Below are 14054 nucleotides of genomic sequence, written 5' to 3'. Positions count from 1 at the left end.
TTGATGCCTCAGGGAAAACCCTTGAAGTTTTTCCCTTCATTAGAGTTTAGCTCTATGTCCACACAGCCTGTGTGCTGCTGTTGCATCATTTCTACACCTTTAGCCAGCCGCCAACATGCTTTAGAAGTCAATTGCCAGGGGAATGGTGTTCCCCATCGCTGGGCCCTTGAATAATCAAACTGCCACATTTGTGCTGCATCAATTACAGTGATTGCTCTCAAAAGATGATCCCATTACAGATATGCTTCTCTCCTTGGGTGGACTCTGAGGGAAATGAATCAATTTCTAAATAAATACTATTGTATTTAGAATAATTGAAATAAGCATAACTCTTTGAAAGAGTCAGATAACTTTTCCTCATGGGAAAGAAATGCTTGTTGCAGTCAGAAGGAATACAGTATGTCATGTTCTTTTCTTAATGTTCATGACGAAAATTCATGCAAATAATGTGTTCTCCATATGCCAAGGACAAATGTTTGCCTCTAATGTAACACTGAACCATCAAGAATAATTATTGTAATATGTAAGTATATAAAAGTTAATATGCAATGAAATATGTAATACCTAACTACAAATGATTTTTTAAAATTTGTTTTTCTAAAACCTTTATTATGATTATATTGCCATTTCAATTAACTAAAGATTTTTTTAAAAATCTCAAGTCTTAAGTTTTGGTAAGAAAATGGTCTGTACTTTTGGAAACTTTAGTAATATTTTAAAAATTGAACATACACAAGTACTTGTTGCCATTTAAAACAAAGATCTTTAAATTTTTTTATAGTCTGAAACAATTTTCAGGTGACAGATTTAAATGTTTATAAGTAACTAATGTGTCTTTGATAGCATTTAATCAGAAATAACTCAAGTATAAGACGAATAACCAATCATGTCTAAATTAACATTTTTCAACATAGTAATTTTTATTCTTTTTATCTATAGGCCTATCCATCCTATTTCTATTTTAAAATATATCTGATACATGTTTATTTAAAACAAACCTAATTCTTGACTTGATTTTATTTCCCCCTTTTCTGTCAGGTATTTTGCAATATGGATCTTAATGGGGGTGGTTGGACTGTGATACAGCATCGTGAAGATGGAAGTGTGGATTTCCAAAGAGGTTGGAAAGAATATAAAATGGTAAGATGGAAGAATTTAGTAGTTTTTTTGATGTTTTATCATGAGGTTATCTTTACTACACTATGTGATAAACTCTTGAATTTTTAGATGTTTTTTAGTTATTTTAAGAATGAAATGATAAATTAGTGACATTATTTTTATTAAACACAAGATACTCATAAATCATTTTCAGTAAATTGTTTCCATGTGTGCATTAGAAAGAAAAATGTGTTACTGCAATTCTTTGGTGAACTGTTATGTTCTGCCTGGATTTGTTCCTGGGTGAATGAGGGTGGGGGAAGCTAGAACTCAGACCTAGGCTGGGTACATGAGCCAGGTCGAGGGAGTTGTGCAGGGCTGTGGGTTATGGAGCAGGACAGCTACTAGATGGCCCCAGGGATGGCAAGTTACTGCTGGCTGTTGACTGAGAGCTCCTCCAAGTGACTGGGTTAGACTTCTCCATGTACCGTAATCCAGGGTCATCGGAGGTTTTATGTGGCAGTTGACATCCCTCGAGCACAAAAAATAGAAGCTTCCAGGCCTTTTTAAAGGTTTATTAGACCCAGAAATAACAGGGTTTCACATTCACTACATTTTGCTTTTTCTTTCTCTTTTTCTTTTTATTTTTTTGTTTAAAGTTGATGACAGGGCTAGTCCACGCTCAAGGGGAGAGGTGTACACAAGAGTGTGAACTGTGAGGCATGGTTCATTGGCGTCTCCATGATAACAGCAGGCATCATTATCATCATCACAGCTAACCTTTCAATGCTTAACATGTACCAGCCTTATAATAAATTATTTTCTAATTTTTATATCAAACCTATAGTGAATTATAGCTAATACTGTCTCTATTTTAAGAGGAAAATGAACAAGTTGGAAGATGAACTTTTCCAAGATAATATAGTAGATGGTTTAAATAATTCATAATCCAGTAATCACATACCGAATGCCTAAAATATTAAGTATTAAAATCTATCGACAGAATGTCAAAGCAAATTAATGGAAGGGGATTTTCATTTATGGACTAATTCTTATTTTTTTTTACATCCAAGTCTGGATAATTCTTCTTTTGACCATTTTTTGATAAATTCCTCTCTCAGAAAGAAGGTAAAGAAAAAGGTGAAGAGAAATGCCCTAAGTTTTGTCTTGTAAACAATGTGTAAAAACTGTGGTTGGTCAACATCACAGTTCATTCATCAGTAGGTTCATAGTTGGTTAAATAACAGTCAACAAAGGGTTTTAATAAATAAAGGGAAGCCTCAAGTGGTGTCTCTGTGTCTACAACATTTTTATCAGATATTCAGTTGAACACTCTGAATGTGGGTTAATAAAGTTTGGAGTTTCACAAAATTGGAATCTTGATGTCTTCAATAAACAATAAACCCAAGATAGAAAGGTAGGAAGCCAACAAAACAGAATTCTACAGAGACAAAAGTAAAGTCTTTTACCTAGACCAAAATTATGCAAAATTAACTGTGAGAATATGGAATAAAGGTGACTAGCTTAAGAACCTAGTATTTGAAATATGGAGAGATTTTCTTGGTTATAAGCTCATTTTATGTTGCTGGCTACTAACAAAAACAAAGCCTTATGTATACAACCTACTTAATAAGAGTTTTTAGTTGCAAAAATTCAGAATCTAACTGATGTCTGCCATGGTCTGGTTATATCAAGAATATACTTTCAATTCTGGAGATTTTCACAAGTGAATGAGTGAACGTATCCCAGAGGGTACAACCAGGATGGGCGGTATCTAGAAACCATATGTAGAGCAAGTGAGTAGTTGGGTGTCTAACCTGGAGAAAAAAGCATAAGGTATAAAGCGGACTGATAGTGGTTTAGTTGACTGGATAGAAGTATGTAGTACCGGAACCTGCTACTCAAAGTGTGATCCAGGGATTCCAGCACAAGCACTGGCTGGGAGTTATTGGAAATACAGGATCTGAAGCTCTGCCCCAGACTTCCTGATTTAGAATCTGCATTTCAACATTGTTCTAAGGAAGGAATCTGCATAATGAATGGAGGAACGTTACAGAGAGGCCAAATTTGACTAAGTCTGAGCAAAACTAATGTTTTGTTTCCAATATGAATGGGCTGCCTATTAAGAGGTGAGGACCCTCATCAGTGGAAGCACTCAGTGGAAGGTAAAGCACCATGTTTCAGGGTTATTGTGGAGACTGGAATGTTGAAATTCCAGTTGGGCTCTACAGTTTCTTTCTGATTCTAAAAACAGATATGGTGGAAAAGGAACCTAAGTTCTAAAGGAGGGCCTCGCATTATAACTGTTGGAGTCTTCAATGAAGTGATTTCTGGCAAATCATTTCACACATACCTAACTTTCTCAGTAAAAATAATACCTCACCTGCCTTACAAGGGCTGTTGTGAGGATTAGATGCAAATAAAGCACTTGGTACACTGAATGCTCAGTAAACAGTAGTTATTTTTATTACCCAACGACTGCAAAATTTTTACTTAACTCTGCCAAAATTTTATCTTGCCAACCACCTTAACTCATGATTACTTTTGTGACTAAAATGGGATGTGAAGAAGTCATCTGAGAATCAAACTATACATGTAGATTTAGGCAAATCTACATTACATTATTATGAATATTAATGATAATAGAAAAATGAATATAAAGTTGTCATCATGATGACTTTCCAAAATAGTGACTTATTAGCTGTAAGCATCTGCTGCCATAACAAACTAGTCACAGTAAGTAAGAGAGTCTGACATATGAAGTCTGATATTGATTTATGTCTTGTAAGTATATACCAAATATATATTTATGTGCATTTTATGCCATGCATTTTTTTATTATTATTGGAATGAAAAGGAATTATTTTCTAATCATAGCTTTTATGACATTTCCCCTCTCCCTTTTAAAATAGCAAGACTATCATGTTTTCTTCAAACTAGAACAATTTATCAGCTGTCAATTCTGCATGGGCAGAAAATGAGATAAGGTCCAAAATTCTGAAACATTTTGGCAAAAATGAGTCTGACGACTGTTTTTCTGTTTGTTTTAATTGAAAGAATTCATCATATGTTACAACTTGGTTAACTTTCACCAAAACATATGGTGGAAAGTGTTTCAGTTGTTTTCTCCCAGAGCTTTTCTTTCACCTGCAGACAAAACATGACTCCACAAAAAATGGCTGTAGACTCCTTCTGCCAGTTCTTATCAATCACACCCACCTCTGCTCCCTGCATCAGAACTGGCTGCTGGGGCGTGTACATCCTTCGGGAAAACAGAAACTTCTTGGCATGCACCACTTCCTCCTCAGTCTTCACCAATCTACCATAGTATAACCTAAAACGCTTCACTTCTTTCTCTGGCTCTGAGTGTAGAAATAGAGTTCCATCCCGCCTTCTTTTCTGCCTCCCCTCTCTCCTTCCCTTCATACTGGCTGATACCTAAGGACTGCCTCTTGCCTCATACGGTTTCCAGAAAAAATATGTTAAAATTATCAACACATGAAATTACAAAGGTATATTATATATTATTTTTTAAAACCTCTCAACATGGAGGATTTACTACTTATTTCATTCTTAACATTTGCCTTAAGCCTGCAAAGATCTTTTACCTGAGCTTTGTTTTCACTTAAACTTCCTTATGAGGAGATTCAGCAAAATCTGGTTTATGGATTTGTAAAGATGTTTGGCGAGAGGGAAGTCTGGAGTGGGCCCTTTTAACGAGGCACTTAGGGAACTATATTAACTCCTTCAAGCCATGAGGATACTATTTAGTTGCCTCCAGCAATAACACTTATCAGCAGTACTTTTGCACATAAAGCCCAATCAAGCTAGGAGTTCCAAACAGTACCCTTGTGGCCTAACTTTATAGAAGGCAGTGACTAATGCCCTGGAGACAACCTGGCTTTGTATTGAAAAAAAAAATTACCCCCATAAATAGAGCTTCCTATTAATACAAATATTTCAGCCTGAGCACCATACCTTCTGGGAGTTCTTTGTTTCTGGAAAGAAATTAAGAGCACATTTTCAACTGCATTTTAACATCTTCACATTAAAAAGAGAAAAATCTATAAGAAATTTAAAATGTGGAAAGAAATCATTCTTTTGATCTCTCTTGGGCTGAGTGTCTCAGCAGTTAGAGGCGACACACGATTGAATTGTGAACTAAAGCACCTTTGGACAACACAGCTCAGTAACCTTGACTTCTTATCTGTTTTCTTTAATTAGTTATATGAAAAGAGATGAAACCCCTAGGATACATGGACTGTGTCTGGTTTCAATTGTGTTCAGCTATAAAAAGCCAACATTTCCTATGAGCATTATCAGACAAAACAAAATCTGAGACAATTATTTCATTAACTTGGAAAAATACAAACCACAACAGAACATTTCTGCAAGTTTTGGCAAAAATTAATGAATATTGGTCTTTCCTCTGTGTGCCTTTTTAAAGCAAAATGCGGTTTTAAGGCCAATTTTAAGTTAGCATTAGTTAAGATTACATTCTACTGCCTTTTATTAAAGAGCTAAAGGAGAAATAGAAATAATAATCTACCTGAATTATGTTATAAAAATCTTTCATGTGGTTGTGATTGGTGTAACTAAGCAATCCTATATAATAAAAGCCCAGGGACCATAATGGCAGAATGACCAGAATGACCACTCGACCAGTCACTATGAGGTGCACTGACCACCTCTCGGTCCCTTTCCCCGGCCAGCAGGCTCTAATCGTCCATGGCAAATGGGGACCCAGGGTGGGTGACAGGGGATGCAGGCAGTGCCAGGCCAAGGTCCCCACCACACCGGTTGCCCCAAACACAGAGGGCAACCGGCAGCGGGGGTGGGGCCAGCAAGCAGGCGTAAATGACCAACCTCTTGGTTCTTCCCCTAGTCGTCAGGCTCTCATCGCTGGATGGCGAACAGGGAACCAGGGTGGGTGGTGGCAGAGGTGGGGCCAGCTGTCAGCAGCTGGAGAAGATGGCCCTGATCACAGGGTAGGCCTAGGGACCATACCCGAGCATGATTTCGTGCACTGGGCTTCTAGTATTTTTTATAAAAGAATATGCTATAGAATTCTTAAAGAAATTCTATGTTTATTACTATTGTTTATTCACTAAGGACTTGTTGCTTTTTCAATATCAGCACTGAATTTTGTTCAAGCTTTTATTTTTATGGATGTTACAGGCTATTTGGAGTAAAATAAAGACCTGTGGCAAGCTGTTATGTATGCACTAATGTATAAATCTATTTTTAATATCCATCTCTGTATTTCAAGCATGAATATGAATTTTTTAAAGGACAGTCCATAATACATAATCAAAACTTGCCTTCTAATATGGATGTGGATATAATATGAGGTTTTACACTTATCTCTTCTCCGTGTACCACTTAGATAATTTGATCTGGTTAAGATATTCCTTCTAATTTGCCCTAGGAATAGTTATTTCCCATCACGATTATATGGTTCTTCACCACTGGTATACAGCAGGCTCAGCTATGAAACCTTTAAATGTGTGATCTCTAAACCCACCCAGACATGCTGAGTCAAAACTGGCATGAGGGGAAACCAAGTCATCTCTTTTTTTAAAATGCTCCACAGCTGTTTTTGATATGCACTCCTGGTTGAAAGCAACTGTAGGAGCTATCAATTTGTTGGTATGGGTTTAAGATCTCAAAAATTACCTCTTTTGTAGATCCTACAACTTATATAAAAAGAACAGGATTAAACTAAACAGGAACAGAGGAAAGTTGAAGGAGACAGCTTTTCTTTAGCATTAGGAAGCAGAAGTAAGGATAAGAAAGTAGCCTACCCTTTGGTTTATGTCATAGATTAGTCCCAATTGCAACCTGTTGGTTTTGATTTCTTATTCAATAACTAGGGGGCCAGTGCAAGAATTCGTGCATCTTGAAAGGAACTGTGGACCCCGAGGTTGCAGTGGGCACATGGGTGGGTCTCAGCCCATCCTCTGTGTCCCCGCCCCGCCTCTCCTGCCACGGCCCCCAGACCCCTCTCTGCTGGAAGCCCTGCTCCCACCACTGCTCCCACATACTGACAGCCCCAGACCCCACTTGCACCAGCTGACAGCACAGAGTGATTGGCTGGTGCCAGCAGCAGGTATGAGCAGTGCTGGCTCTGTCAGCGGGTGCAAGTGGTGGCTGCTGCCCCAGTCACCCCTCAGGAGCAGGGGGAGGTGGAGAAGCCCTCAGGGGTGATCGGGACCAGCAGCCGCCGCTCACACCTGCTGATAGCACTGAGCAATTGGGGCTGGTGCCAGCAGCAAGTACAAGCACCGGGTGGGACTGTGGTGTGCGGAAGCAAAGAATTTTCAGTAACCACCATAGGTTCACCCTGATAACAGCAACCAGCGCCCCACCTTGGTCTGGCATCCCTGCTCACCTGCTCCACCATCCTGCCATGACCAATGCCCACCATGTTCTGCGACACCCCCTGGTGGTCAGTGCATGTCATAGTGACCGGTTGTTCAGTTGTTTGGTTGTTCCACCGTTCGGTCTATTTATATTAGGGTTATATATATATAGATTAGCTTCTAGGATTAAACCTTTGCACTCGCTTGCTTTTTTCTCGATTCCTTTATTCTACTTGGGGTTTAATTTTTTAAATACCCCAGATTTTACAAAGCGTGGCAGTAGAATAAAAAACTGGAGTTTCTTTTCATACAAACTTATTTATTTTGGATTTTTTTATATTTCAAATTATTGATACATTCAAAGAGTAATTTTAATCTCGACATCCGAGTGCAAAAGGTTAAAATGCTAGTGCTCATTTGTATAAACCATCACTCATCCTTGTCATAGGAATACATTAGTTTCTAGCATCTAAAAACTTTTTATGTATCCCCTTATTAATTTTTAGGCTAAGATAAGACTCTAGGTTATTATTTTTGTTTCCTTTCTCATACAAAGTAGAAAGTAACCTACTCACCCATAAATAGCTCACAGTCTCATGGGAGAGAAGCAAGTCAACAGAAATTTACTCTGTATTGTGATATATACTTTAACTATACCAACAACAACTAGAATTTTGTTAAGGGCTTCTCATGTATCAACACTTAGCTAAATGCTTTAGTTCAATTATTTCATTTCCTCTAAAACATTCTATATGGAAACAACATTTTTATCCATATTTTGCAGAAGGAAACGGGCTCAGAAATGATGTTGGACGGTCCACAGCACATACGTGGCAGAAAGGCTTCAAATTAGAACGGGACGGGGAATAGAAGATGTTTAGTCTAAGCCAAGCTTTTGTTGCTAGGCATCAGATTCGTGGTCTGCCTGATAAATTATCCAATAGACAGTTGACTAATGTGGGAACCCATTTCCCCTTTTTTCATTTATTTTTCATCTTTATGATGGAACAGTTGTTTCTGCATCACTGCGTTTTCAGCCATTAGAAGGTTTCCTCCCTACACCCTCTCTCCCTAAAAGCCATTTTGATTCATTGTAGCCCAAGGTTTTGCTCCCACAATAACAGCACGTGTAGATAGTTTTCAGGAAGGTACATGATATAGAATTTTGGTTTCTCAACACAAATTTTGTTGCTTTTCAGTTGCTTCTTCCACTATTTTCAGTGAGAAAAAAAAAGCAAACTGTTTAGGAACGGTTGTTAATCTCACTTGCAAGTACAAACCTGTATGCCAAGATGGGGATGGAGGCTTTAGGAAAGATACTAACGCCCGTCCATTTCTGAGGCTCAAGGTCTCTGCACATTTCCCTGGGGGAGCTGGACAGTCTTATCCATGCAGTGCTTTCAGCAGCATGGAAATATGTGACCCACAACTTAACACCTCATCATTCCCAGCCTCCCTTTCACATTTAGTGCAATCACTGAATCTCTTCTGACTACATGGAAGAGGGAATCGTCAAGTGGCTAGAGAGAGGGTTTTGACATGTCTGAGCTGAGAGGAAATGCAAGGAACATCCCAGCGGTCTTCTTTTTCTTCCCAGTGGCTGCTGTAACTGAGAATGTACTAATGCTTTGACTTCATTCCTGTGCAACTTTCTGTTTTGCTTATTCATTGGAGAAGGTAAGCTTCTCCCTTCTCACTGGTATGTGGCACCAACTGTCATAAATATGTGTAAAATGCTTAGCACATCCTAGCTGCTTTAATACTTCCTGTCCCTGTGGAACTTTTGCCAAGTGTGACTTGTGCATCTTAAGGACAAAGAAAGGAGCCCCTGAAATACTGACCTCAATGGGTCTTACATCTTTACTCTGAGCTATAGATAGACGGTCTTCAGGGGACCATATACCCAGTGCATTCTGACAAAGGGTATTCAATTAATGAAAAACTCAGTTAAGTTGGAGAATAGCTTTAATAGTGTGTCTGGACATGCCAGTATTTCACTAGCCTATGAGGATTCACAAATTTAAGACACCTTCTGTCCTCAAGGAGCTCATAGTCTGGTCAGAAGGATAACACCTAGGTCAAGAATTACACTGAATTTCACATGTTACCAAGGAATTGTTTCTGAGACAGTTATGAACACATAAAGACTTAGAGTTCTTTATTTTCCTATCACTAACACCTCCAACATTAACAGTTGGCTTTCTTTTGGGGACAACATTTTTATTCCCCACAAAGAAATTGTTTTGAACACTTAACAACCTTTGACCGGATTGCCCTAAAGAAAACAATAGAGACATTGAGATTCAGGTATAGAGCAGCCACTAGCTTCACTCACTAGCTCTCACATTCAATCTTCAGCCTCAAAATCCAAACTCATGCCAGTGAATGATTATAGTCCTGGATTCACAGGTTTGCTAATTGCTATTTAAAATGTGAATGTTATGGACACAGGGGTGCATATAGTTTTTCAAATTAGTGTTTTGGATTTCTTTGGATAAATATTCAGAAATGGAATTGCCAGGTTGTAGGGTAGTTTAATTTTTAATTTTTTGAGGAATTAGCTGCACCAATTTAAAATCTCATAAACAGTGCACAATGGGTCCCTTTTCTCCACATCCTCACCAATGCTTATTGTTTGTTGATTTATTGATTACAGCCATTCTGACAGGTATAAGGTGATATCTCTTTGTGATTTTAATTAGCATTTCTTTGATGATTAGTGATGTGGAGCATCTTTTCATATGTCTGTTGGACATCTGTATGTGCTCTTTGGAGAAATGTCTATTCAGGTCCTTGGCTCAGTTTTTAATCAGATTATAATTTTTTGGTATTAAGTTGTATGAGTTCCTTATATATTTTGGATATTAACCCCCTACTGAATGTATCATTGGAAAATATTCTTCTGAAATCAGACAGAGAATGACAAATACATATGATTTCACTTATGCATGAATCTAAAAAGTAAAATAAACGAACAAACAAAATAGGAACAAACTCAAAGATACAGAGAATAAATTGATAGTAGCCAGATGAGTGAGGGGTTGGGGGAGAGGGGTGAAAAAGGTGAAGGGATTAAGAAGTACAAGTTGCCAGTTATAAAAAATAGTCATGGTGATGTAAAGTACAGGATAGGTAATATAGTAAATGATATTGTAATATGTTTATATGGTGTTATATGGGTATTAGACTTTGGAAGGTATATAAATGTCTAATCACTGTATTATACACCTGAAACTAATATAATATTATATGTCAACTGCAATTGAAAATTAAATTTTAAATAATGAGAATGTTAAAACTAGAGAAGTCAAAGGTCTAATAATCTGTTTTTTATCTTTCATGATTTGACTCCTGAATAATAATGAAAACACAAATAAAAATATTGTTATATAATTCTATGATAGTACCCTCATAATTCATTGGAAATATTTAATTATGTCAAAATATTCCATTAGCTAGTATTTTATAAACATGTTCAAAAGCAAGTTATGATAGAGAAGTTTTTATTTATTAAACTTATTAACCAGATTAATCCAAAAAACATCTAATCTACACAGATGTGAATATAAGGTTTTACTCTAATAAGAATTAGATGTAACCCTCAATGGAGGGAAGGAAACAGCAGGAAAATATTGAGTAAGTAATTGAAAACAGTGTGTAAAAATGTGAAAAAAATATTTTACTTTTAAAAATGTTAATTATCATTTAGAGCATAGATAAGTACTGGACATGAAAAAAACTTTCTCTCTGAAGTAACAACTGCATCTCTGTCTTCTTTCGCAGGGTTTTGGAAATCCCTCCAGTGAATACTGGCTGGGGAATGAGTTTATTTTTGCCATGACCAGTCAGAGACAGTACACACTCAGAATCCAGTTAATGGACTGGGAGGGAAACCAAGCCTATTCGCAATATGACAGATTCCACATAGGAAATGAAAAGCAAAACTATAGGTAAGTCTTCCTTCCCTGTAGTGCTTAACTGCCTTGGCCAAGCCCATTTACTAGTTTTAGTGGAAAAGTGTGAAAAAAAGAAATGATGAAAGGCATCCTTCAAATTGAAAATCAGGTTGTTTTTCTAGGCCTCTGACAAAGAGATTTAAAAAAAAACACTATAAAGACTTCTTAAAAGTTCTCACAGACAGATTATCTTGATATTGGCTCAATTTTTTGAAGATAGGGAATTAAGTCAAGCACAATATTATTATTATTGTTATTATTATAAAGGTTCAATGGATTCATACACATAAACCTGATGACAGAGAACTGACTCAAATGCAATGGCTTGAAATAAATACTCCCTCTATCAAAAGATCTTCTACTTATACGTAATTTATTTACTTTTCTTAAATTATTTTTTCAGATTATTTTGAAGTTGATAAAGAGAGTAAAATTTTATATTTTTGCATAAATTGGCATAAAAATTGAGGTGAAGCATAATTAAGATTTGTTTGGTAAATAATGTAAAAGGTAAAAATAAGTCCATATAATGGCATCGATATATACAGCTCATCATTGCAGATGTGAAAATAGACAATCTATATACTTGATTGTTAGCATCTCTGATTTTTTTCAATGAGCAGCTCATATACTAGGAAAAAAACCCACATTGAAAATAGTTAGGCAAGTAAATGGTAAATTCATTTCACAAACACTCACTATGTTACCTCTATGTTCCGGGAACTCTGCTATGTACTAGCAATTTTGCGGTCAGTGATGAGGTCTATAGTCTCCCAGGCCTCACAGTCCAGCTTTGTGACTAACTAGATCACTAAGCATATGGAAATATATTTTAGTTACTTTTATGTCACTACCCATTTATGCAATACCTGATACATGGCAGGTCATTAATAATTGTGTGTACCACAGTTTTGTAATCAGTAAATGAGAGTTGCAGTGATTTTAAACTCAGTATTGTGGCTGTGATGCATCAGTTAGGGAAACATGATTGTGTGCATTAAAGAGTTGGCACATTTCTGCACGCAAAATGCAGTGAAAGCAACCAGAGCCTTCTGTTTTTTTTCCAACTTGTGTGGCCCCCACCACCTAATTCAACTGTTTCTCCTGCTTATTTGTCTTTTTAAGACATATCATGGACTTTGAATCTTTAACATTTTCATGAACACATCACATTTTATTTTAATGGATTATGTATGGGGTTGGATCCTTGGAGACATAATAATCATTTTCTTAACAAACAGTAATGATGTCACCACATCAACAGAGGATGAGAAATAGATCTAAAGAGTTCATAGTCTCATGGGGGTAGGGAAGGATGGTGTACATAATGGCAACTCAAGAAACCAAATAGACATTTATAAAATGCAATGGAGTGTAAGAAGAAACGTTTCCAAGGAGGTCAATATTTTGAGATTTTCATAACAAGGAAAACCACTGTAAAACATCAGGGGTACTCTTATATAAATGTTTTGACCTGAAACTTGAAACTATATGAAACTTGGCTAATGTCAGACAGCCTGACAATGGGACTAGCAAATAATTAGTCCAGTCTTTTTCTAGGCTCCTGAAGAATTTTCTTTGGTTCCATTCCAAAATGTCTCTCAGTTCTTTGTGTGTGTGTGTGTGTGTGTGTGTGTGTGTGTGTGCGCACACACACATGCATGTGTGTGCTTGAAAGGCTGGAGTCATATTAAAGGGACAAAGAGTCTTTGGGCAGGTTTAGGAGGACCGTGGGCATCTGACGTAGGCTTTAGGGTGTATGATAGGAATATCATTCTTTCATCTGCATGAAGAAAGAACACTTCCCTCCTCTTTGAGTGTCTCACTGCTCTCCCCTACTGCTCTCATTGAGCATTTCCTATTCCTTCAACACTGTGTGATTCAGATCTTGATCCATATAATACAGTTCTATTATAAAAAAAATGGAAAAAGTCAAGAACCATATGATTCCACTCATATGTGGGGAATAAAACCAAAAGCAACAAATGAATAAACAAGACAAACAAACAAAGTATACACAGACAACAATATGGTGGTTATCAGAGAGAAAGGGGTGGAGGGTAGTAAAGGGTAAAGGGGTCAAATATATAGTGATGGAAGGAGATTTAACTTTGGACAGTAAATACACAGTGCAATATACTGATGATGTATTCTAGAATTGTATACTTGAAACCTATATTATTTTATTAACTAATGTCACCCCAATAAACTTAATAAAAAAGTTTTTAAAAAGTAAGTCTTCCCAGCTAGAGTGAGGCATACACTCTGAGATCCCCATTCTTTTTCTCTAGAGTATTATGAACCTTGAGAATCAGCACTATAAATCCAGAAGGAACTTAATTAACTTAATTCCAAACCTCTGGTTTTAATGGAAAAAAAAAAAAGCTGAGGTTCAGAAATATGCAATATTTTTCCCAAAGAGGGAGAAAGACTCAAATATGGGATGTGTGACTCCTACCTAGCTCAATGTGGTTTCCACTTTATTATGCTGCTGTAATAAAGCTGATGGCTCTGGTCCTCTTTCCTGCCAAGACTCAGCAGAAAATAGGTCTGTAATCATCGCCTTCTCATGTAATTAAGTACTAAGATTCATGTTGGCATCAAATGGGAAATTAGAACTCATTAAAACATAATGCCT

At 36.9% G+C, this 14054-nt stretch overlaps 1 protein-coding gene across 2 annotated transcripts in view; it reads left to right on the top strand.

Annotated features, from left to right (window-relative positions):
* Positions 1–14054, top strand: part of ANGPT1 (angiopoietin 1) — a 250069-nt gene that overhangs the window by 196393 nt on the left and 39622 nt on the right. For both annotated transcript variants that reach the window (XM_079796022.1, XM_079796023.1), the window contains exons 6-7: positions 1039–1140; positions 11244–11410. In XM_079796022.1, the coding sequence (XP_079652148.1) occupies positions 1039–1140; positions 11244–11410 (269 nt within the window). The remainder of the gene's footprint in view (positions 1–1038; positions 1141–11243; positions 11411–14054) is intronic.

The sequence above is a fragment of the Cnephaeus nilssonii genome (assembly GCF_951640355.1).
Source record: "Cnephaeus nilssonii genome assembly, chromosome: 18".
Taxonomy (NCBI): Eukaryota; Metazoa; Chordata; class Mammalia; order Chiroptera; family Vespertilionidae; genus Cnephaeus; species Cnephaeus nilssonii.
Note: the sequence above shows the minus strand (reverse complement) of the source record. Positions and strands in the feature narration are given on the sequence as shown.